At 41.7% G+C, this 24,648-nt stretch overlaps 1 protein-coding gene across 1 annotated transcript in view; it reads right to left on the reverse strand.

Moving 5' to 3' along the window:
• Positions 1–14,360, reverse strand: part of LOC130200106 (carbohydrate sulfotransferase 11-like) — a 17,140-nt gene extending 2,780 nt beyond the window's left edge. The window contains exons 1-3 of the mRNA XM_056424083.1: positions 13,885–14,360; positions 1,831–1,907; positions 1,546–1,704 (exon numbers count right to left, since the gene is read on the reverse strand). Coding sequence (XP_056280058.1) covers positions 1,546–1,704; positions 1,831–1,907; positions 13,885–13,978 — 330 coding nt within the window. The 5' untranslated portion in view covers positions 13,979–14,360. The remainder of the gene's footprint in view (positions 1–1,545; positions 1,705–1,830; positions 1,908–13,884) is intronic.
• Positions 14,361–24,648: the final 10,288 nt, after the last annotated feature.

Raw genomic sequence — 24,648 nt, forward strand, 5'->3', positions numbered from 1 at the left:
AGGAACACAGAATTTAAGTGTAATGATAACAAGTAAGATATTTGTTCACCGCACACAATATGAACAAGAATAAACACATTTGCAATGAGCAGCTGGATGAACTACCAATATAAATGTTGTATTTATTTACATGTTGTTGCCTCTGTACCTGTACTCTAGCAATGACAATAAATTGAATCCAATCCAATTACAACACAACACTGACAACATGATCAGTCAATGCAACTCATGTAAGTTCAGCTCTGTGATCACAATGCCATCAAGTCATGTGACTCCAGTCAGTGTGATGCATGTGACTGAACTCTGTCTGTGACCTTGTAGTTTCATAAGCACAGACAGACAGTCTGAGGCCGTCTGTGAGCTGTTTGTCAGTAATCCAGCTCCTGGTCTTTGATTTGGTGATTTTCTCAACTCCACTGACGAGTTTTTCGGGGCAAATTTGGTATTCATGAAAGTGTTCTTATCTGGGACTGGTTCTGAATTCAGACCGTTGGTGATTACATTCACATCAACTCAACAGACATCCTCAGATTTAAATAATTATCATAATAATAAATATGAGAACCACCATTTGTGACTCCTGCATCTGTCCCTTTTCAAATAATAGAATAAATGCAATTGCAATCACTTTCAAGTAAACCAGATTGCTCTATCAGACAAGAAAAAAAAGTTCAATGTTGAGCTTTTGTTTTGAAGGACAACAGCAGAAAAGCCGAACTCACCGAGGTAAAACCTGGCAAGTCGCCAAGAATCTCGGCAGTCGCGCATGCGTAACCTGTTAATGCCTTAACCTAAACATTTACACGAAGGTACAGGCATTTCAACATTTATTTATTGATGACTTTGTTTTATGTCTTTGTACTTTGAGCTTTTGTAATATGTGAAGTTATCAATAAAGGTGTTTCTGCATTTCCCTCTGCGCCCCACCTGTAGTGGTACGTTCCCCTCTTTCAGGGAGCACAGCTGACAACACGGCTGTGTAAGCGAACCCGTTTTCAGGCGTTCATGAATCAGGCGGAGATGTTTTCTGACGTCGATCTTCCAGTCAGGAAGAAAACATTTCAGAAGACACTTCAGAATATGTTCCAAATCAAGGAACAATGTGTTTCTGAATTTATTTTCATTTTATTTTGGAGATCGACACGGAACGTCTCCGAGATCGACCGGTCGATCGCGATCGACGAGTTGGCGACCACTGGTGTAGGACGTAACTGAAGGCCCAGGCCCCAGGCCCACGGCACGCCACTGCTTTTTGAGTTATGCGAGTAACACGCATACAAATAAATAAATAAATACACGGCGATCAAAACATAACCTTCCGCATTTTTAATTTCAAAATAATAAGAATATCTCGTAGTCTTGCTGTAACCTCGACCCCCTCCTTGTCAATAGGAATTATGATTGTTTTTCCCCCATGGATTCAATAAATCAGGAGGCCAGACTTGCAACCCCCCCCCCCCCCCCCCCCGGAGAGGCGCTCCTCACAATTTGAAAGCCTCTGGTCTCGAATCTTCAGCGGCGCGAATGAATCTCATAGCGACCAACCTTGGGTACGTAGCAGTAAATGAGGCCGTGTTTGTCGTCCACAATCAGGTGTTTGAGATCCTCGGGCGACAGCACTTGGCGCTTCCTCGTGTGGCTCAGACACGCCTGCTCCAACAGCTCCCTGCGACCTTGGAGGGACCTCTGAGCCGCCAACTCGCTCTGAGATCAGGAACATTGCGATCTTTAAATGACATTCGAAGGAATGTACAGCAAAACAAGAAAGAAGAGAAAGGACCACAGAGCTCAGCAAATATACATTGTGTGTGTGTGTGTGTGTGTTTTCACCTGGTCTCCGTTGTAGAGGGTCTGCAATGGACTTCTCCTGCTCTTCCCGGGTGTGCTTTCCGTCCTCACAGCTGGTTCTACGGTTAGAAAGCGTCGTCTTTTATCTTTCCATCTTTTTACTGGACAGGATTTGTGTGAAAATGTGACATGAACTTTGTCACCACTGATATAAGTCCGACCACATTTAAACAAAATGCATGTAGTGTAGTGAGAGACACCTTTGGACTAGAGGTGAGTAGTAAACTCTAAAGATGTGTATCGGGTTATCGGGGAGGCGAGTCAGACAGAGTTCGGCCTGTCATGACGTGATCCTCTCTCCTTTTGTTTATAGATTCCATAGGAACAGAGTGTTCCTGCCAAACTCTTACATAACTTCCATTTCTTCCTTCGGGTCTCTCTCTCGCTCTAGCTGCAACACTCTTCTGATGCATTTACTTTTTTAAAACCTTATCTGGTTCGACTTAATTTGACGGTTACCCCTTTCGTGAATCTATCCACAGCAAATTGACAGGAGGAAACAGGGGAGGAAAAAAAAAAAAAAAGGGTTTGTAGAACAATGAAAATGATGCGCCGCTGATTGGCTGGAGGGGAAGAGCAACGCCTGGCTGCACAACACGCATTCGTAATGATGGGAGCTGCTGGAGGCTCCGCGCGTTGGAGAAAGTTGAGCTTTCTGGTTCGAGACCGTGTCATTGGTTCTCCTCCCTCCTCCAGCCTCTGTAAACACATCTGCCTTCTGCTTCCATCCCCCACTCCCCTCCCCCTCCTGCTCCCACCCAGGCCTGGTGATGGCAGTCGGTGTTTGGGTCCACAGCTGATGACACCGAGTGAGAAAAGGGATTTTTTTTGTGGTTTCTTTTGCACGTGTTGCACAATGCTGCGATGGGATGGCGGCGGAGAGATTTATCCATGTCGACGTGATGGAATCCAACACTCACATTGAGAGAACGAGTCTAAACGTTCCCCGTTTTGAAATGGCACCCACGTGTAATATATCTCTTTGTCAACTTGGTACTCTAGTCTCGTGAAAGGAAATATACAAAGCACTTTTTTTTTTTCCTTCTGTCATTTTGAGTTAACAGAAAACCCCCAAAAGGAGAACAGCAGCTGTGACCGGGCGACTGCTGCAAATCTAATAAAACGTGTGGGAGAGGAGGTTTCTGACATCAGGACAGCAGAACGTCTCTACAGCTTTCGCCGGAAACTAAAAACACATCTTTTCCGACTATATCTGGATTAAAACACAGATTAGCACTTCAGTGGCTCTTAAATAGCTCTTATTGTGGTACTTTTGTAGTTCGACTATGCTGAGGAAATGTTACTTTCTGTATTCTTGTTGTTCTTAGTTTGTACTCTAGGTTGAATGCACTAAGTCGCTTTGGATAAAAGCGTCTGCTAAATGACACGTGATGTAATGTAATGTAATGTTTCTGAGATTGCGAGAATGAGACTGCCGTGATGCAGCCTCGCCCGGTCCTTCCTCTCGTGCTTCATCCATAATCCTCAACTTCCTCTTGGCGCATGTGCGCCACATCGTCCGGTCACGCAGAGATGGAAGTCCAAGTCCTGCTGGACCCTGTTGAAAGCTTTCGCTGAATATCAGGGGAGGGGCTGACCGGTCGATGCCTACTGCACACAAGGAGCAAAGAAAGGAAAAAGGTTTTGCCAGCGCGCCAGTTATCGTCAATACACAACAATCTTGTCAAAATGTAAGATTCAGATTCAGATTCAGATCCAACCCGTTCTCGCCCCAATAATTCAATTCAGCTCCCACAGCTCAGGGTTCACACACTTGTTGTAGACCAATGGTTTTCCCATGACTTGAAACCAAATTACCATGACCAAACATTTTGTAAAAACTCGGTGTGTACACGAGTAAATACCGGCTTAAATGACACAAATGAATGAGAGACAATAGTTTGATTTAAAGAATAAATATTCACATAAATGTTTATTCTTTAAATCAAACTGTGTAAATGAACATATGAATAAAACACATTTCCATGACTTTAAACCAAATTACTATGACCAAACATTTTGTAAAAACTCGGTGTATACACGAGTAAATACCAGCTTAAATGACACAAATGAATGAGAGACAATAGTTTGATTTAAAGAATAAATATTCACATAAATGTGCATTCTTTTAATCAAACTGTGTAAATGAATAAAACACATTTCCATGACTTTTTCAAAACTTTTTGGATAAAACATTTGTTTTAGGGACTTTTCCACATCTAAAAAATAACCATTTTTTTATTCCAGGACTTTCCCAGGTGTTCCATGACCGTACGAACCCTGAGCTTCAAACTCATCGTGCTCTACTTAACCCTCAAGCGTCGGTTTTTGCCACGGCAAGGTCGGCTTGTCAACGCGGGCTCGTTACCCGTCGTGTCTTTTCAGAATAAACTTCACAGGAAGTTTAGGTTCCGGCAACAATTTAGTTATCTGTAGGAAAAGAGAGTGGCTGATGTTGTGTCTGGATTTCTTCCTTCTTGATAGATTGTGACTAATCTCTTAACCTGTTGCATATAAACTTGTATCCCTCTGCTATCCGACTGCTGGTGAGACGCCACCGGATACTCACCCTCCGGACCTCAGTTATCAAACACAGGAAACAGAGAGTTTGGATCAGAGTTCAATTCACGGAGATTTATTTGTAACCAACAGTTTCACAAATAAACCTGAGCTGGGTCCGGTATTAAAAACAACAACCTCCCTCCACATGTCTTTCCCAACTCCCGAACAAACATATTAACATATTATTTACACCATCACATTCAATGCGTGTGCCGCCTCCGTCCACTCCCTCATTACATATTTCTCGTCACCCAGTGTGACCCCTGCCCCAGTCCAAGCCGGTTCTTTGCTGACGTCTGCCCCCTGGTCACTTCTCTTATCCTTATTGTGTCTAAGCATCTCGGCTCTTGCTCTGGAGTCTCCTCTCCACCGGTTAACGCTGGAGCAGCACAAGGCCGCTGGGTCGATCTACGTCTGGCGTTCTCGAACCTCGTCTCAGGGAGAGAGCCGTGTGCGCGCTCTAGGTCATCTGTGCAGTTGTTATTTAACCCTCCTGTTACCTTTCGGGTCAATTTGACCCCATTCAATGTTTAATGTCGGTGTTCATTGGGGTCAATTTGACCCCAGGCTGTTTTTCACTGTCAAACATATAAGAAATATAAACTTTTTTATATATTTAAAGGGCTATTTAGGTAGTCAACAAACAAACATAAAGTACCTCACATTTAAACTTGGGAAACAATATTAATTATAATAATTTTCTGGAGGTTTTAATTGCTGGTGTCAAATTGACCCCGGGGGTAAAATATGTTAGTAAATGTGAAGGTAACAGGAGGGTTAAGCCAAATATAAAACTATGACCAAGTATTACTAACACTTTACTCTTTATGTTGTGGCAGCACACAATTTGAAACATTTTATCCATCACATTGACCTTAACTTGGCAAAAAAAGTCAAGTCCACGACTACTACCAACTATTCAAACACTCTGTCATACTCATTGCATGTGTTGGAACTCTGTAATGATTCCTTCTGGTCACATGACATCTATGTCTTCTGTCCATCCTGGAGAGGGATCCTCCTCTCTTGCTCTTCTGAAGGTTTCTTCCCTTTTCTTCCCCTGTGAAAGTTTTTTTCCTATTTTCTGGGAGTTTTTCCCTGATCCGATGTGAGGTCAAAGGTCAGGGATGTCGTATGTGTACAGACTATAAAGCCCTCTGAGGCAAATTTGTGATAATGGGCTGTACAAAATAAACTGAATTGAATTGAAAGTGAGTCCTGTGACCAGCGACGGACACTTTCACTGACCTAGTTTTATATGCATGTGTTTAACCCGTCCACCACTCCTCCTGCTCGGAGCGTGTAGTAAAAGGGGCCGATTGTGTATCGAGTTCGCCGCAAGCTCAGTGTGTGCCGAAGAGCGCCTCCACACCTAAGACACAAGGTACACAGCAAACGATGAACTCTGTATTTTTATTTGTAAATACAACAGGGGCAGAACTGTAAACATTCAGGCTACGTATGGATACAGGACACACACACACACACACACACATAGTTGTCTTATTCATACTCTCTCTTCCACACAAGATAACGTATGTATATGTTTTGCACGACACTCTAGAGAGTCAGAGTTACAGTCCTGGATGTCATTTTGAGGAAAGAGGAAGAGGAACGGTTCCGTGAGGTCACAGAAGCGGCACAAAGTAGACCAGAAGTTGCAAAAATGTAAAAAATCAGACAAGTCAGCAAGTTCCAGGTAGAAATGAAAAAAAACGGATGAATTGTCGAAGCTCACATCTCAACGAGCTCAGCTGCCCACAGAAGTGAGAACGCTTCCTCAGGAAGCTGGAATGTAGGTCAAGACACACTTGGAGGCTCTGCTCATGTTTATAGTTTTACTGAACGAGAACAGAAGGACTTCCAACTCCAACGATACATTTGTGCTCGCCGGTGTGACTGAATTGGACGCCGGTCAGCGCGTCCTGCTAGCCTCAGCACCGGTTGCTAACAGCAGAGAGCTAAATGTTTCTGGCCTCTAGCACATGCAAACTGTATATTGGCATTACCTGTAAAACCTGTTTTGGGGTTAGTTGTAGAAATTAACATACCATGACGAACAACATTATTCAAACTAGAACGGGCACTCGGTAGAGCGCATACCTTCGCATATCACAAGATTGGGCATTGAATTATAAACATGTTGGCATTAGTTGCATGCCAATTGGATACAAATTGACCGTGCTATGGTAAAAAGAAGATTTTGACCTTTTCATGACCTTGACCTTGACCTTTGACCCGATCGATCCCAAAATCTAATCAAATGGTCCCCGGATAATAACCAATCATCCCACCGAATTTCATGCGATTCGGTTTAATACTTTTTGAGTTATGCGAGTAACACGCATACAAATAATTAAATAAATAAATACACGGCGATCAAAACATAACCTTCCGCATTTTCGATGCGAAGGTAACAAACAACATCATCAACAAGCTGCAGTAGTTTACTAATCACTGTCTATAACGCCTCCTGGGAATCTACGGGCCAAACAGGAACAATGGAAGAAGAGCTGAAGAGGAGGAAGTGGAGATGGGTCGGGTCCGCCTTCAAACGGAGGAGAGGATGAATCCAGAAACACTTGGAGAAGGAAGGCGGAAGAAATGGCCCCGGGGCAGGGTGGAACATTTTCATCGATGGCCAAAGTCCCGCAATGAATACAAAAATAAAAATGTCCATAATAATCAGTGGCATATGGGACAGCAGCAAAACATCCCTCCGAATTGACACACGGCACCAGAAAAAAAAGTGGCGGAGCATCCACCACCTTTCCGATCTCGGGCGTCACTCCACATCTTCACACAGAGCAAAGAGTTTCTACGCTTTTCTTCCTTGTGCTTTAAAAAAAATGTAATGCACGAAGAAACAAAGTGTATAGACGGTGATTGAAGAATGCAACAACCACGACTTGATCTTCTTCACGCTTCAAAACCGGCTTTAATTCCTTTAATTGGCTGCAGCAAAAAGACACAAACTACTTGGCTGGTGGGGTTTAACTCGAGAATGTCACACGGTTTTGATTTTTATAACTAATACTTGCGGCATGACTGTGGGCATGTTTGGGCCATCCCACCACATCGATCCAGACTGTTGTGTCAACGCTAAACGGACGGATTGCCGTGACAGTGCAGACGTTCTCGATGAAGAAGAAGAAGAAGCAGCCTCTGAATTTGGTCACGCCCTCTCATTCGCCAAGACCAAAGCACAGGGTTCTTACACATTTTGACCGATGGATTTCCAGGACTTTACCAAATTTTCATGACCAAATTGAAATCTCGGTAAAAACATGAAAAATGTAGAGCGCACGGCGGCTTATATTTTGAGCGTTTTTCTTTAAAAAACATATTAATTATTTCAAACTCGGCGTAAATGAACATGTGATTATAACAAATTTCCATGACTTTTATGATTTAAGTTTTTTCCATGACTTTTCAAGGCCTGGAAATGAACATTTTAAAATGCCAGGACTTTTCCAGGTTTTCCATGACCGTACAAACCCTGAAAGCACATTCACATCCGCCTCAGTTCTGCTACGTCTAGCGCTATACTTTGCTAATGTGAACATGCTAAGCTAAAACGGTGACCATAATGAATATAATACCAGCTAAATGTTAACGTTGTGATTTCTAGAATGCCGATGCTAGAAATAGTCTCAGAGCGCCACGGCCTCACAGAGCAGTCAACATAATTATGGACACGACCTCTCGATGTGTGAGTGTACATGTGTCTTAATCTGTCTGCAGTTTGAGGGGCGGAGCTTGTATCTTGCTTCGTTAAAAAAAAAAAGAAGATGTTTTCTTGGAACCTGCCACTTGATTTGTAGCTCTGTACCTCTATAAACGTTACTACTACGCCGTTAAATCGTTCTACTGATCCCTTTTCTTCCATTCAAAAATAGCCTATAAAAGGTCTTTGTGTCTAATGGCACCACGAGACATCAGCTCGCCTGTATGTTCTCTTCCATCAACAGTGCTATCTTTTGTCGTGTATAAAAGTTAAACCCAGGAATGCTTCTCCCGTCCTGGAGGGATGAGCAGTCGGCTTTAACTTGCTCGACAACCGTACAATCTTTTCTCTGTTCAACGGAAAGTACATGCGGAGGCTACTTCACTCTGATCGTTATAAACCACATCTTTTTTTCTCTTTTTTTTCTCCTGTCGTGCGTTTCCTCACATGCACTAGAAAAAAACCCACTTCCTCTCAGACCCAGGAAGTGGCACAATGGTGACAGTTATAGAAGAGCGATAAAAAAAAGAGGCCCCAGTCGTACTGCGCACTCAAGCAGGCTCATTTTGGACTTGAGTTTGGCAAGTTTAACAGCCTGTGAGGGGGCGTGAATCATTTCTCCTGTACCCATTAGTCCAGAGACGGCTGGGTAGAGTCAGCACTAAGGGCCTCGCCGGATGAGCTTAGCCTCCATCTCGGCTCTCGCCTCCCTCTCCTCCTGAGTCTGCTTTCGGTGGCGTTAGGCTGGTCTGGTTGGGTTGGAATATGCCTACTACCAACTATTCATACACTCTGTCATACTCATTGAATGTATTTTAACTCTAAATCTGTCCTTCTGTACACATTAAATCTATTGCATCTGTCCATCCTGGAGAGGGATCCTCCTCTGTTGCTCTCCTGAAGGTTTCTTCCATTTTTTCCCCCTGAAGGGTTATTTGGGAGTTTTTCCTGATCCGATGTGAGGTTCTGGGACAGGGATGTCTATGTGTACAGATTGTAAAGCACTCCGAGACAAATTTGTAATTTGTGAAATTGGGCTATACAAAATAAACTGAATTGAATTGAATTGGTCGCAAGACGCCACGGACGCCTTGGGCGGCCATCGACTTAAAGTCCTGTAACACTTTATCTATTATCTGTTCTTCCTTCTTCGAGGTTCATGAGTGTATCTCTGTCCCATGCCACACCCTCTACAGTAGTATACACGAAAGGACAACAACTTTAAACAGAAAACGAAGCCAAGTTCATGGATCGACACACGCTGTCCCTTTCAGTGCCGTTTCTTCTTCTTCTTTGGAGACAAACAGGGTTCCATTAAGCCTGTATACTTGTCTGCATCATGATAAACAGACACGCTGTTCCTTCACTGTGTGTGTGTGGGCCCAATATATCCAAACTTCTTGTTAATCTCTTTTTTTTTCATCACGACAAATCTCTCTTTTGCAGTTGGCAGATAAGCTTCCGTCTTTCTGAAAAGAACGCCTCCCCTCTTTGATCATGACAAAAAGCACATGGCAATCAAAACATATTCACATAAAGAGGTGAAGCTACACTTCATTGTTCTTGAAACGAACGCTCGACTTTATGGAGGGCCACGTAACGGAAGTTTCCGTGCGCCGAAAAGGAAACCACAACGCATTTAGCTTTGAGCCGTGTGTATAAAAGTCGCTTTCAGTGTAAAATGGAAAGTGACAGAAATTAGGATGTCACGAATGGAAACGACTGTGGGCAGGAAGAGACAATGAGTGACATGGCTGCCAGACTTTCAGTGTTTGCTTCGGGTGTAGCGTGATTCAGAGGCGTAACACCGTCCGCATGCAAGGAGCTGCACATGGTGGTAATTAGAACAATACACGGCGACTTTACGATCGCCGATACGGTTTATACTTTATAGTGGGGTTGGCAGTTCCTTTTGATCTCACTCTGGGGCTTCTGCCACACTCACTGAGATCCCATTGGGGTTCGAAAACGAAAACGATGGACGTCCACAGTTTCAGTCTCGTTGTAGAAATTATTTTTCGTCCAAAGTAGCACGAATATCACAGGACTATTCAGGTACACTGCTGGCGTGAACAGGAAGTAGATAAGTTGATTAGTTACAGAAAATACGACAGAGTATAGTCGTACTCTTTATAGGGAGAGGCCAAGGTTGATACCTCTAGAATCTTCCTCTAGATTATCAAATATACCAATTAAGGGGAACGCATTTAACAACTTACATGTTTCAAACTAAGTTCAGACTGCCATGTGGCTGTAGCCTTACTCTCCCTCTGTTCGCTCAAAGGTTTTTCAAACAAAAAAACCCAAATATTCCAGCAACAGATTTTCATGTTAGAAAGTATGAGAGAAGCCAAAAGGGTATAAAGTGATCACAATATATAATCCTTGTTGATTTACAGCTGGAGAGATAAGAAGAAATATTTTTGCACGATCCATTTTTCGGTGGGGGTCACAGCCAAGAGTCACACTATAAATCAAGGCTTAGTATGTCTGTCTTCGTTTTGGCACGTATGATGCGAGTTCACACTATACATCACCAGTGGGGTTCATGTCATCAATGGCACCACAACAGCTGAAGGTGATGTCACAGCCAGGTGATCAGTGTTCAGTACCACGGGTGACACGCTGTATGTGTGAGTGGGCAACCACATAAAAGAGAGTCTGAGAATAGAAACTGGGTGTTTATCTCTATTTCTGCTCAAATTATGATGTATCTAATAAGAGAGCCTGACTGGAAATAGCAGAATGCTTGGAGAATTTACTCAGTATGTATTTTTTATTTATTTATCTTTTTACATTGGCTTGATGGAAGGTAAGTAAAAAATAAATAAAAAAACAAAAGGAATGTTTCTAGAGGTTATTTCCCCAAAATGCAGCTGTCAGATAAGTATCGTATTTGCTTTTTTCAGTGGAGATGAATTCAAAGAAACTCCTATAAAAGCTTAAATAAAGCCAAACTTGTAAAATACCTGAACGGGGACAAAAAGGAGGGAACCATTTTTCTCATAAAGAAAGATCCCAAAGTTTGGATAGAGCTGCAGCGGTCACAGGGTTGATTTCCTCCTGCCCATCGGCTAGAACTACGTCAAATATTCATAACTTCAAATCCGTGCATGAACAGATCCTGCCGAGAAGCCGAGTGATCCTTTTAATGAGGGGCAAGTCGGCCTAAACAGCTGGAATCGAAACTCAAAGTCGAAACTCAAATCCAACACAAATCTCCGACACACAGCAGTTAACTGCAGACATAATTTAGCTGTTAAATTCTGACATTTATGGATTATGTAATTCCATTAGACCATAATACTACATAATGTGGTTTGTTAGTTTATGATTCTGGTAGACACACGGTGATCACCATTACTGTTTCAGTGATTTATACTTTCAGATTAAATGTTCATTATAGTAAAAATACATCAACAACCCGTGAAGCTTTATTGCTAAACCTTGCACACGAAGCCATTTGACAAGACACGAGGAGGGAGATGCACCGCCTTGCACGAAGGAACTGCAACCACACGGCTCGAAAGGACAGGGCACACATCGGAATCTAACCGGCTCAAATTCCCAAATGAATGAAGAATTAATAGAGCAACGAATCGGACAGGACCCAACTAATGGGTTTATAATAGCGCACGTTTTTCCTGGTTTCCCCCAAAACCAAAGGGTGTTGGCAGAGGAAGTGGGACAATACAGCACTGCTTCCCGTCTGATATTAAAACAGTAAGGAGATGTGGTTACTAAGACAACTAAACTCAAATCATGAGGGGATTTTTTTCAACTTTCAAGTACAGGGAGTTCTTCATACTATACGATGTGTTTAGTAGAGCTTGTTGTGGAGTGGAAGTTTTATGAAGAAAATGAAAAACTGATCTGAGGAGAGACTTTTTACACATAATCGGCTGTTCTCATATACAGGACTGTCTCAGAAAATTAGAATATTGTGATAAAGTTCTTTATTTTCTGTAATGCAAAAAAAAAACAAAATCTGGATTCATTACAAATCAACAAATATATTGCAAAATTATTCAACCCTTTATTCTTTTATTTTTTATAATTTTTTTAATTGCATTACAAAAAAAACTTTATCACTGTATACAAGGCTTCAAGACTGGGACATTTAATGCATATATAACACCAACCACGGCGATGTTCTCCTCACACCACATCAAACCGATTGGCATGTGAGCTACGCAACGCCAAAGCAGTCTTTAAAACTAACGGTGCAGCACTTGAAAAAAAAAGGGTAAAATGAATGTAATCCCATTTCGGCTGCATCTCCGATTAAATGTGAATGTCGGGCATGATGTACGTTCTGTTTAAAAAAGGGTTGGTTCTAATGTTTTGTTATTTTATTATCCAATCAGGGACAATTTGTTCTTGAACAACATTCACCACGGTCATCCATCCTAAAACATCAGATACAGGAGGTTATTGAGGTTTTTGAGGTTATTGAGATAAACGGATGTGCTTATACCTCAAGAACAACTAGTTAAAACGAATAAACGAGGACTAAAACTAAATCACAAGTATATAAACCAGAGGATGGTATATATGGTGCTCAACCAGAAGACACCGGGTGCTGCTTTAAAAAAAATCACCTCCGAACGAGATACACAACAATTTAGGGAAGCCCTGTGCTTTTCTTGCCGTCCTTTGAATCTGTCCTCTCCCGTGTCAACATGCTTTTGCTCCCTATTTTTCATGTGGTCTGCACGTCTAATAGTGGGACTGTGAATAAGACAAGCCCGAACAGGTCGGGTGCTCTGAAAGGTAATATCCACGTCGTCGTCGGAGGTGTGTTGTTTGAACCTCAGGGTTCAGCGACACGTGGCCTGTGCGTCCGCCACTGAACGGCTTCATGTACATTTCCACGTGTGGTCAGCTCTTAAAAGGGTGATTCACGATTACTCACTGGTGGGGAACTGTTCCGTTTAGGTGACGCTACGGGTGTAAAATGACTCTTCCGAATGTTTCACCATTTCTTCATCACCCTGTCATAAACTGTGACACACACACACACACACACAGGCGGATGTTCCGATTACATTGCCTCAAGGTCACCCAGTTCACCTCAACTAAAGGCCACGTTGATCTCTACCTCCTCGCCCCTCACCGACTCCTCTCTCCGGGGGTCTGTGGACCAACGTGCCATTCAATGTCTAGAACGGGCTAAAGACCAAGGAGACAAAAGGTAGAGGAGAGGAAAGAGGAGAGAGGAAGGTTAAAGCAGAGGAATGCAGGAGGTGGGTGGGGGTCTGTAGGAGGGTCTGTCAAAACATCACACTGCTCACAGTGAGCTTATTCATCCTTCATTCTCACTGAGTTCTCTCTCTGCACACGCTGTCTGCCTCAGGAGGGATGCAGGTCGAGTCAAATGATTATAAGCAGCTCCATTAAAATAAAAAAAAAAAACAGGCCAGAAGGCTGCATCAAAAAGAGGACTACACACAGGACCAGCACTCTGCTGTCCACTAGTTTAGTTGAACTCCTACCTTGTTTGTAAGCAGCCATGTGACATTGAATATTCTGTGCTATTCCTGTGGTAACTTTTTGTTTGTATCATTATGAATCCAAAGTACTATATTACACCAAACGAGACACCGGTAGGCTATGTGTGTTATGTGCAGTGCAGCTCTGTTATTCTATATTTATGGACAATGCACCCTAAAATATAAATGCTTTACTTCCACCACATAAGCCTTTACATTGGGGTTTTTTAAGAGTGTGATTTAGGGGGTCCTTACCTGGCTTGGTGATGTTCTGAAAGTACAGCACAAGCACGAAGAGCGAGCCGAGGCACGTCGCCAGGAGCAGGCGCCCTGCCCTGGGCATCCTCATCTCGAAGCCCGGCTCTGCCCGGCGGAGCCTCCACCCCTCGGAGCGGACCCGGCGGAGGATGCGAAGGCTCTCCCAGGAATTAAGAGCCCTTTCATTCAATTGCGAGGGGGAAATACAACTGCCCCTCCAGGGAGAAAAAAAAACCTAAAACCGTTAGCTTAGACGGTTGAACGACGGAGCGACCAAGCCGTTAATTTAAACGTGATATAAATCCAGAACCGCCCGGGTCTTTGGATACCGCTAACGTAGTAATGGTGAATAATTAAGTACGGCCATCTTAGAGAACAATTATGATATGACAACCACTGAAGATAAATTGCTTGGCTTCTTCTCAGCTCTGGTTGTATCTGGAGTTTGTTCGAAACGACTGTCGAAAGCAACACAAAACTTTTTTCTTCTTCGCCAAACATGGACGGGGCACCATGCCATGACGTCACACACCCCTCTCTCTTTCTCTCTCTCTCTCCTCGATTGCTGCGTGCTGCCTTCGAGTACTGTCGTAATATTAACACCTTCGCTGAGAACGTCCCGTTTTCAATGTATTGTAAGCTCAGCTGCCAGGTGTGGTGTATAGCGAACCACACGTGATATGTTGTCACTTCATGGTAAACAAAAACAATGCTGTTACATTGTTATTGATTAAAGAAAAGGTACTGACTGTATTTCCACGAGGCTACATGTTTAGGGAACGACTCAGCTCGTGTATCCTATCAGAAGCACCGATTTACTAGGAGCACCCGAATGCAGCACAGCAGTGGCTCACAGAGATTTCAACATTGAATACTGTGAGTAGGCTACAGCGTGTCCCAACTCACGAAACAACTGGCTGATAACGCTTACATACACTTTTTATGAAAGTGAAGAAAAAAACACATACAACTTTAAAAAGGCAGGAAAAATAAACAAAACACACCATATATACACCAGTATGAAGTGAGCTTATACCTGCAGTGAAACACGAGTACATTTCTTCAGGTCCTATCTGAACTTGCTATTTGCAAACCTAGAAGCTGCAGAGAAAAGCAGTTTTCTTTTGTTGTGTCGTTGTTAGAAACCTAATATGGCTGCAGTACTGACCCAGTTTCTTCTTGATTTGTGCATCAGCATGCAGCATGAGATAATAGGCCTACTCACAATCACAGCATGATCCATCAATGTCACTTCATACTGAATATGTTTAATTCCAAAATATTTCACATTATGTAGAGTAACGGTAGCATAGCATGTGGAGTCTATTACAAGACTGAAAAACTGTGTTTTCTTGAATAGTATTTTTCAAACGTTTTCGTATTTTTTTAATGAAATTCTTAAACTTCACCATCTGGACCTGATCAAAATCCACTTTACCAGACTTTAAGACAAATTGCATTTCCCCTCCAACTAGAATCCCCTGGTATGATACCCTTTTGAAGAAGAGCACATATGCACCCCAGATCACTGAAAGGTAATGCAGCTTTCACTCTCACACACATTTAAATATTGAACATGTAAACTTTCAAATTGCAAGTTTGGCAATAAATTGTTGATTAATATTGTTTTATAACGATGACACATTATTATATATATGTTATATAAGATGGAAATATGACATTTAAATACGTCAGCTTAGCATCACCTCTGAAGAAAATTAATTGTTATCAATAGCTTCCGTGTTGAGCTTTTATGAACCAACGCGTACAAATAAAGCAAAGTGTGCTACCAAAATGCAATGTCAGAACTGGATTCCTCCTTCAAAATAAAGTCCAAAATGCATACTTCTTTGATCCGGATCGGACCAGATCAATGTCTAAAGAGATGCCAGAATCTCACCCATTGACACTGTAACCATCAGCAACATTTCATGCTCCCATATCCCAAATGCTGTAAATAGACTTCTATATAATCCGACTTTTTTTCCCAACCAGAGGAGTCGCCCCCTTAGAAAGAAGGCTAGTTCAAGGCACTTCATCATTGGCTTTACCTTTCAGACCCGGAGATCTGCACTTTTCTTTGTGAATGATGTGAATTAAAGTCATCTGCAAATTAAAGGGATAGTGCTTTCTCTCTGAGAGTTAGATAACTGTCATGGAGCTAGGCCGAGGAGATGATTTGCTTCACTTCCATAAAGGGGGAAGGAGCGAGCTTGTTTCTGACCTAAGGTAAAACACAATTTTGTTTTAGTGTTTTAGTTTGGTAAACAGACAAGTAAAGCCTTTATTGAGTTTGTTGGTGCTAAAACCACTGCTGTATACTATTCTTGTCCCAGCCTGTAAACTGCAACCCTTCTCCAACATATCCTTTAACTGCAAAACATAAATGCTGCAGAACATATACAAAAGTATAATTGCATGTCCAGTAAAGGCACAAGGTGTTCTTGGCTTGTAATTATCTTGTACAAATGTTCACCGACACTAATGTAACATTTTTATTGCAGTGTAAATGTCATAAATATATGTTCCTCTCGGGAGAAAAACTGTGCTTTTCTTTTGGATTTTCAATTTGTTTAATCCGGTCACCGTGTTAATCATAATGCAAACCCTTATGAATAATTAATAACTTCCAACACACCAGGATCTTAAATATTTTTTTCCTCGCTTTCCAAAACGACAAAGAGCGGGCCCTAAATCACCATATCACCCAATCCAGAGCACCGACTGCTGGTAAAATAATCCACGCTGGAAGGAATCACTCTTAAAATGTGTGACTGATAGAACTTCAGGGTAGGAAAAGGTTTGCAGTTTTTCCGCCAACATGTGCTGTAAGACCTGCAGTTAGCGGTTAACTTCATTACCATTCTTTGATCTCAGATGGTTTTCTGTTTGTGGTGTTGGGATGGGCTGGAAAGCCTGGACCAGCGTAGGATACATCCCATTTGAAACTGAAAGACCATAATAGGGCCCTGAAACACAGCTTTTCAGGGAAATGAGTAGGGTTATACGACTGAATCATAAACCTGTAGGGCTTTATCAGACACCAACTGAATAACATAAGCTGCTGTTGTTATCATCATACTACACAGGACACTGAGTATGCTTCGTGTGCTTCTCAAGTTCCAAATCACGTTTTGTGCAAAGCATCTCCTGTCTCAAAGGGCAAAGTTATGAAAAGAATAACTGTAAATTACTCCCCTCCCTCAATCAATCTATCAACCCTCTGCCCAAAAAGTGAGAACAAGAAAAAGACACTCCCACAAAAACCTCACGACATGAAAAACCTGATTCGTGCTTTCATGTTCACTGTGTAATTTGAGTATGCTCCTTTTTAAATGCATGCAAGCCACTAATCTAGGAAACATCAATGCAACCGAAAGGTTCCTCCTCTGTAAACATCTGACATGTAAGGTTTCTGTGCTGCACATGTTACCACAGTGACCTGGGTTTAAATGCAAGGCTTACGAATCCTAAACAAACCTCTAACCTCTAAAGAAACATATCAAACTAGAATGGGCACTCGGTAGAGCGCATACCTTCGCATATCACAAGATTGGGCATTGCATTATGAACATTTTGGCATTAGTTGCATGCCAATTGGATAAAAATTGACCGTGCTATGGTAAAAAGAAGATGTTGACCTTTCCATGACCTTGACCTTGACCTTTGGCCCGATTGATCCCAAAATCTAATCAAATGGTCCCCGGATAATAACCAATCATCCCACCAAATTTCATGCGATTCGGTTAAAAACTTTTTTTGTTATGCGAATAACACGCATACAAATAAATAAATAAATGAATAAATAAATACACGGCGATCAAAACATAACCTTCCGCATTTTCAATGCGAAGGTAAATATACTACTGTAGGTCTATGATTCACATTCAAATCCTCGTATTATAACTCACTTTGAATTGTAGGTGCACAGTGCGAGTGCTTTATCACAAAAGCTGGCCTTGTGGCTAGAGTATGTAAGAGCATCCTCTGGGTCATGAGTTCCAACATATTTTTTATTGTTGCCCAATAATATGAAGTAATGTATAAACAGTACACAGCAGTTGTATATACCAATGCTCTAATTTAGCCTAACACCATTTTAAAACTGCAAATTGTGCAGGATCTTTTTTTGTGTAAATTAACACGAGGCTGTAACTTCTGCCGAAAACGTATTTTATATATAATGCATTCAATTACAAATTTGCCTCAGAGGGCTTTACAATCTGTACACATACGACATCCCTGACCTTTGACCTCACATCGGATCAGGAAAAACTCCCAAGAAATAGAAAAAAAACTTTCACGGGGGGGAAAAAAAGAAGAAGAAGGAACCTTCGTTTTCTGTTTAAAGTTGTTGTCCTTTCGTGTATACTACTGTAGAGGGTGTGGCATGGGACAGAGATACACTCATGAACCTCGAAGAAGGAAGAACAGATAATAGATAAAGTGTTACAGGACTTTAAGATCCAGAGGTATTGGCTAACTACAGACCGATCTCTAACCTCCCCTTCCTCTCCAAGATCCTTGAGAAAGTGGTAAAAAATCACAGTGACTTTTCTCTATCATATAGTTTTATTTGAGAAATTTCAATCAGGAGAAAACAAAACACCACAGCACGAGCACTGCTGGTGGGTGAAAATACAAAATTCTTGGCAGCAGCAGATAAAGTCCTCTCTGTCCTGGTCTTTGTTGAACCTAGTGCTGCATTCACATCATTGATGATGACATCCTGTTACAGAGACTGGAGCAGTCGATTCATTTCATTTGCACGCACTAATTTGGTTTTTATCTTTATATCTCATCATCAGTCTCATGTTGTATTTTATTGCGATGGCGATAACCATAACCACACCGTTAATCACGGAGTTCCACAGGTTCTGTGTGCTGGACTTTTTTTTTTTTACTTTATATGCTTCCTTTGGCAATAATATGGAAACACTCCTCCAACTTTCATTGTTGTGCAGATGACACTCAAATATAACTATAATAAAAAAAGAGGGAGCAACCAAAACAAATTCAAAAATTGCAGCATGTCTAAAAACATAAAAAATGATGGATGACCTGCTCTTTTAATTAAAAACAGAGACAAAACCAATAATTTTATGAGCACCTCCCTCAGAGATCAATGGTCTGGGATTCTGATTCTGTGTGTGACTGCTGCCTGGCACAACACACACCTGTAAAAGAATCTTTATCTTCTTATCTTTGATCGGGACTTCCTCCTCCAGGTAAGCAAATCTCAAATCTTCTGCTTTCATCATCTCGTATCATCAAAAAAAAATCGAAATCTTCTCAAGAAAAAAAAGAAAATGGTTTTTAATTTGTTCTTCGTTACTTACTCTGCAATTACTTACTGCTGCTCTAATAAATCTCTAAACTCTTAGGTCAGAATCAGTTGATCCAGCAGCACTGTCTCTAAAACTCTAAGAAACTATCACTGTCACACTGCTCCTGCTTGCACTGGCTGCCACAGTATCAAAAAATCAAAATCCTTTTTAATTCTCCACTTTACAAACATGCAATTGATTGATTGGTGATGCCATTCATATCTTTTGCATAGTTGTACATATTGCCACACTAGAGAGCTCGCTCACTAAATGCGGACTACTTTGTAGTTCCTAGAGTCTTAAAGTAGAGAGCTTTGGCCCAGAGCCTATATTCAAGCTCTTTTTTTTTCCTGCAGGCAGCCTTCAGGCAGACACAGTCACCAGCCAGGAAAGAAACTTAAGTAGACTTAAGACCTTCTTCTTCTTTGACACTTATGAATCAGGCTTTGCCTTGCCTGGTTTGATTTGCGCTGATATGCTGCTACTATAGCCGGATTATAGGCTGGGGTTTCATTCTCATACTATCTCCTCTTTCCTCTTCCCTGAATTTTCTTTCTCAATTTCTCTCACTCTAATCTGCTTTCTCCCGGAAGTCCTTCTTCTTTTTCTCATGGGGTCTCGCCGGGATATCCTGTGAGCCATGGATATTGCCCTGCCTGATGGATCTGGGTGATCGTCCTGCTCCTGTTGACCCCTGAGCTGTCTATTGGCCTGTACCAGACCTCCTCCCCTCCCACCGCCCATCTTGGATGTGGCCTACCTCCCTCTCCATCCGTGGCCCTATGAACTATTCTGAACTTCTGTCATATTCATTATTCATTTTTTGAATGTATTTCAACTGTCTAATTCTCACATCTATTGCATCTGTCCATCCTATCCTCTGTCATCCCTCCTGAGTTGCTCCCTTTTTTTTTCTCTCTTTTTCTCCTCTTTTTTTTTTCCCCCCCTTTTCCTTGAAGAGTTTTTGGAATTGGGGCAGGGGTTTTGTCTGACAGATGTGTAATATTACAGACAGATTTTTGTCATTTGTTGGTGAGCTGTAATTTGTATATGAATTGAATTAAGTCGATGGCCGCCCAAGGCGTCCGTGGCGTCTTGCGACCAATTCAATTCAGTTTATTTTGTATAGCCCAATTTCACAAATTACAAATTTGTCTCGGAGTGGTTTACAATCTGTACACATAGACATCCCTGTACCAGAACCTCACATCGGATCAGGAAAAACTCCCAAATAACACTTCAGGGGGAAAAAATGGAAGAAACCTTCAGGAGAGCAACAGAGGAGGATACGTCTCCAGGATGGACAGAAGCAAGAGACGTCATGTGACCAGAACATTAGTGGAGACACTATTACGTTTCTCTTGTGTCCCATACCGTTAAGTAGTTCCTCCTTAAGATCATTGCCGAGCTCCCGCAGGAAGTGATGAGTATAGCAGCTGGAGCTCAACTCATTAGAACAGAAGCGGTAGCAACTGGCCGATGCCCTGCTTAATGAAGTCAGCATCGATCTGATTCACTTCTCAAATGGCTTTATTCGTACAATTCACAGGCCTGTTTTACGCAGAGTTTCCCCTCTAACATTCATCACGCGACGCTTAGATCCATCCTGGTTGAGGGCCGCGACTCCAAAGTTAGGAACCACTGCCTTTGACATTTGATCTCTGTTCCATCTGATGAACCTGCAGATGTTATTGGACTGTGAAAGCCCTTTTTTTACGAAACAATTACTCGTACCATGGAAAGCATGGCGTGCACACACACATGCTCATTTACTCTCAGCTGCTGCGTGTGTAATTGCTAATAAAGCCGAGGGATTTTCTCTTAGAGGCTTCATAAACTCATGTGTTTAATAACATGCCAAAGTAAGATGGAGCAGCACCATGTGGCTTAATAGGGTGTTGTTCCATGTGTGTCTGAGACTCAGTTGGGGAGGTGCTACATCCCTCCTTCGATGACGATAGTGGAAAAATGACCGTCTCTTACGTGGCACCAGGGTTTCCACATCGAATCCTTCGGTGACCGTTTGTGGACCCTGGATTGTACATGTAAATCCGGCTTTTTAATTCATTACCTTTTTAAAAATAAATAAAGTTGATTGGTAGATGACGTCATCGTAAACAAGACTTTTTACAGTTTGTAAAGTTTTTTTTTTTTCATCCTTTTTGCTCCGGTTTAAAATTTGGAGAAAAAAGTGAGCGAAAGTTTTAAACCCTTTAAAAAAAAAATTTGTTTTACTTTTTAGAAGTGGCCTACAAATATAATGTCCTGGCTGCTTTCTCCAAACTTTAGAGAAAATATAAGTCTTAGAGCCGAGGTGCTTTGTGAGAAAACACACTGTGGTCCCTTGTCCTTCAAAGAACTGAGAATATGCGTGTATGGATGATTTGCTGGGGAGGTCTCCTTTAGGTCCAGTATGTCCGATAGACTGACTGCATATGTATTTTGAGCATGTGTAAGACTAGATGCGTCAGAAGCAAATGTTCCCAAGTGAATACAAGGAGTGACTCTTCAAGGTTTTATTAATTAAAGCAAATAAAATTACACAGCGTCAACTTTACATTTTGGTGTTTGAAATTTGCAGTTGTTGTTTTTACTTTAAATTAACTATTGCATCAGTGTTGCCTACTGAATGAGACACGTGTGGTCATTTGTATATATGTATCTGGTCCTCCCTTCCCTTATCGGTATATCTAACTGTAACTAAAACCTCATGACTTAATTTTAGTTTTACAATATTGTACTACGCAAACTATGGCCATAGGTGGGTTCGGTCTGTGGGTTTTTATTATTCATTATTATTATAATTATTTGTTATTTAGTTTTGCCTTTGTTATTATTTGTATCTTTTATTTATTTCTTTACTTTTGTTTTTTTCTGTTTTACTTTCCTGTTTTCTGTTTTCTTCTTTACAATTGTAAACTGATTAACACATTCACAAAAAATGAGAATACTTGTTCTTTGATCCCTGTATATCATATCTTGCATTATCACCAATAAAGTATATAAATAAATAAATAAATAAAAAATCAACGATTTCAACCTGACAAGCTTGTTTTCCTCGAACACAACAAAATCACATCGCAAAGAAGCAGGTTGTCTTTTACATTTAAACTTATTGAGAAGAACACAAGTCCAACATTTGTGAGCGTGACTGCTGATTCAAGGTGGATTATTTGCCTTTCGGGGTAGATCTAATTGGATATTTAGCCGAGGAGCCCCAGGAATCCCTGGTCAACCCCAGGGGCACTGGGTCAGACCCGATAATCTAAACAAACACATCCTCTCTCGGATCAATTCACAGTCGGCAAAACACTGATGCAATATCACAAAGGAAGTGGCATCCTGCAGATACAAGAAGCGACCCTGCACAGCATTGAGAGCTGTATTATTCTCTAAATTAACTGTTAAAGTTAGGAGAGTTTTCTGTGGACTGAAGAGCAGCACAGCAGGAGTTAAGGCAGGTACAATAAGCCAGTGTTGAGGGTCAGTTTTTGACGCAAGGAAATTAGTTGAGACGGTCCATCCGGTCTGCAGCGCAGACAAGGGGCCCATCCAGCTCCTCCGTGACTTCTAATCCTCGAGAAGAGAAGACATTTGGGAATATTTGTGGTCTGTTTGTGCAGGTTTAGAGGGGCCACACAGTGCTACGGATGAGTTCAATTCAATTCAGTTTATCTTGTACGGCCCAATATCACAAATTACAAATTTGCTTTACAATCTGTACACATACGACATCCCGGACCTTTGCCCTCACATCGGATCAGGAAAAACTCCCAAGAAATAGAAAATAAAGGGAAGAAACCTTCAATTCAATTCAATTCAGTTTATTATGTGTAGCCCAATATCGCAAATTAAAATGTTCCTCAGAGGGCTTTACAATCTGTTCACATACGACATTCCTGACATTTGACCTCATAAATTGGATCAGGGAAAACTCCCAAGAAATAGAAAAAAAACTTTCACAGGGAAAAAAAGAGAGGAAGAAACTTTCAGGAGAGCAACAGAGGACGATCCCTCTCCAGGATGGAGAGAAGCAATAGATGTCATGTGATCAGAATGAAGCGTTACAGAGTTACAACACATTCAATGAGTAGTTTGGAGTAGAGCATGGATCACGATGCAGACCTCCACAATCCATGAGACAGAAGGAGGTAGAGCTAAAGCCAGCAGCGTTCTTCACGGACGCACCTGATGCACTTCATGGTCCTGAAGAGTCTCTCCAAAGCCTCACATTTAACATACTAAATCAGATTTTGAACATTGATATTGGATGTTCTTTGCAAGAAAACCCAGAATACATTCACTGACAATGGCAGTCCTACGAGAACATTTAAATTGTCCTCTCACTTTTGCCCTGCGAGGTTTGTACGTACGAGTGTTCTTTTATTATTATCATTAATTAGCATATTTACCCCTTATAAATGATGAAATTGCCATTTCGGTCAACATCATCTACTCCTATAATTCTGAGAAAATTGCATTCACAAACAGTATGCAGACATTTTTCAAAGGGCAGATCTTCTATAGTTTCTACGTTTTGGAGACAGACAGATATCAAAGCAGCACTGGCTCTGAACGTTGGCATGGATTGTAAACCCTGAGGCGTGGAGGCGTCCCATTTGGACACAACCTCTATGGATATCGGGCGACTATTTCTGCAGCTGTCGATGCCAAAGGCAGCACGCGATAGCCATTTGCTGTGTAGGTATCCTTGTTTTCTCCGACCCAAGCAACATCTGTTGAGATGATTATGTTTACCGAACCTTTAATGTGGTCGGAGTCGGTACTCGAGGCCGGGAGGATGTCCCGGGAGACTGATCAGTATGGCTTGGCTCGACATCAAATGTCATCAGAGCCTCTTGACCTCTTCATCGGCCTGCTGGGCTCTAGCCTACGGTGGCTCTGGAATTAACCTTGCATTACAAATTCGACATTAATCGAAGCCGAATGCATTGCTCAAGAACAGGAAAAGAAGAATCTCAACACAAGTGAATCAATACCGTGGCAGTTGCTGTCTCTTCTTCACTGTTTTCTCTAGACCTATGGGTCCAATACTCTTCGTGGATCTGGCATTTTGAATTCTGAACTTTAGATTGCATTACATAGCAAGTTGATATGAAAAAAAAGCAAAGGACAAAAGAAGTTGGAAAGAGACACGATGAAACAAACGGCCGTAAGGAAACAAACGGACGTAAAGAGGCAAATCCGGTTACACTAGTTAGCCTAAAAAATACAAGGGAGGGTTTGATTGGCCGGTGCAAATATGAACCAAATACTCTCTCGTTATGAACCATATGCCATCTATTAGAGTTAGGCACTGGTTCTATGCTGAAGACAGCAAGATGATTTGTTGACTTTCACAACCATTAAAAAACCATCATAACCACACGTCAGTTTAAAATGCACACACACATGAGTACAGGCATATTTTGAC

Source organism: Pseudoliparis swirei, chromosome 9, assembly GCF_029220125.1.
Source record: "Pseudoliparis swirei isolate HS2019 ecotype Mariana Trench chromosome 9, NWPU_hadal_v1, whole genome shotgun sequence".
Classification (NCBI taxonomy): domain Eukaryota; kingdom Metazoa; phylum Chordata; class Actinopteri; order Perciformes; family Liparidae; genus Pseudoliparis; species Pseudoliparis swirei.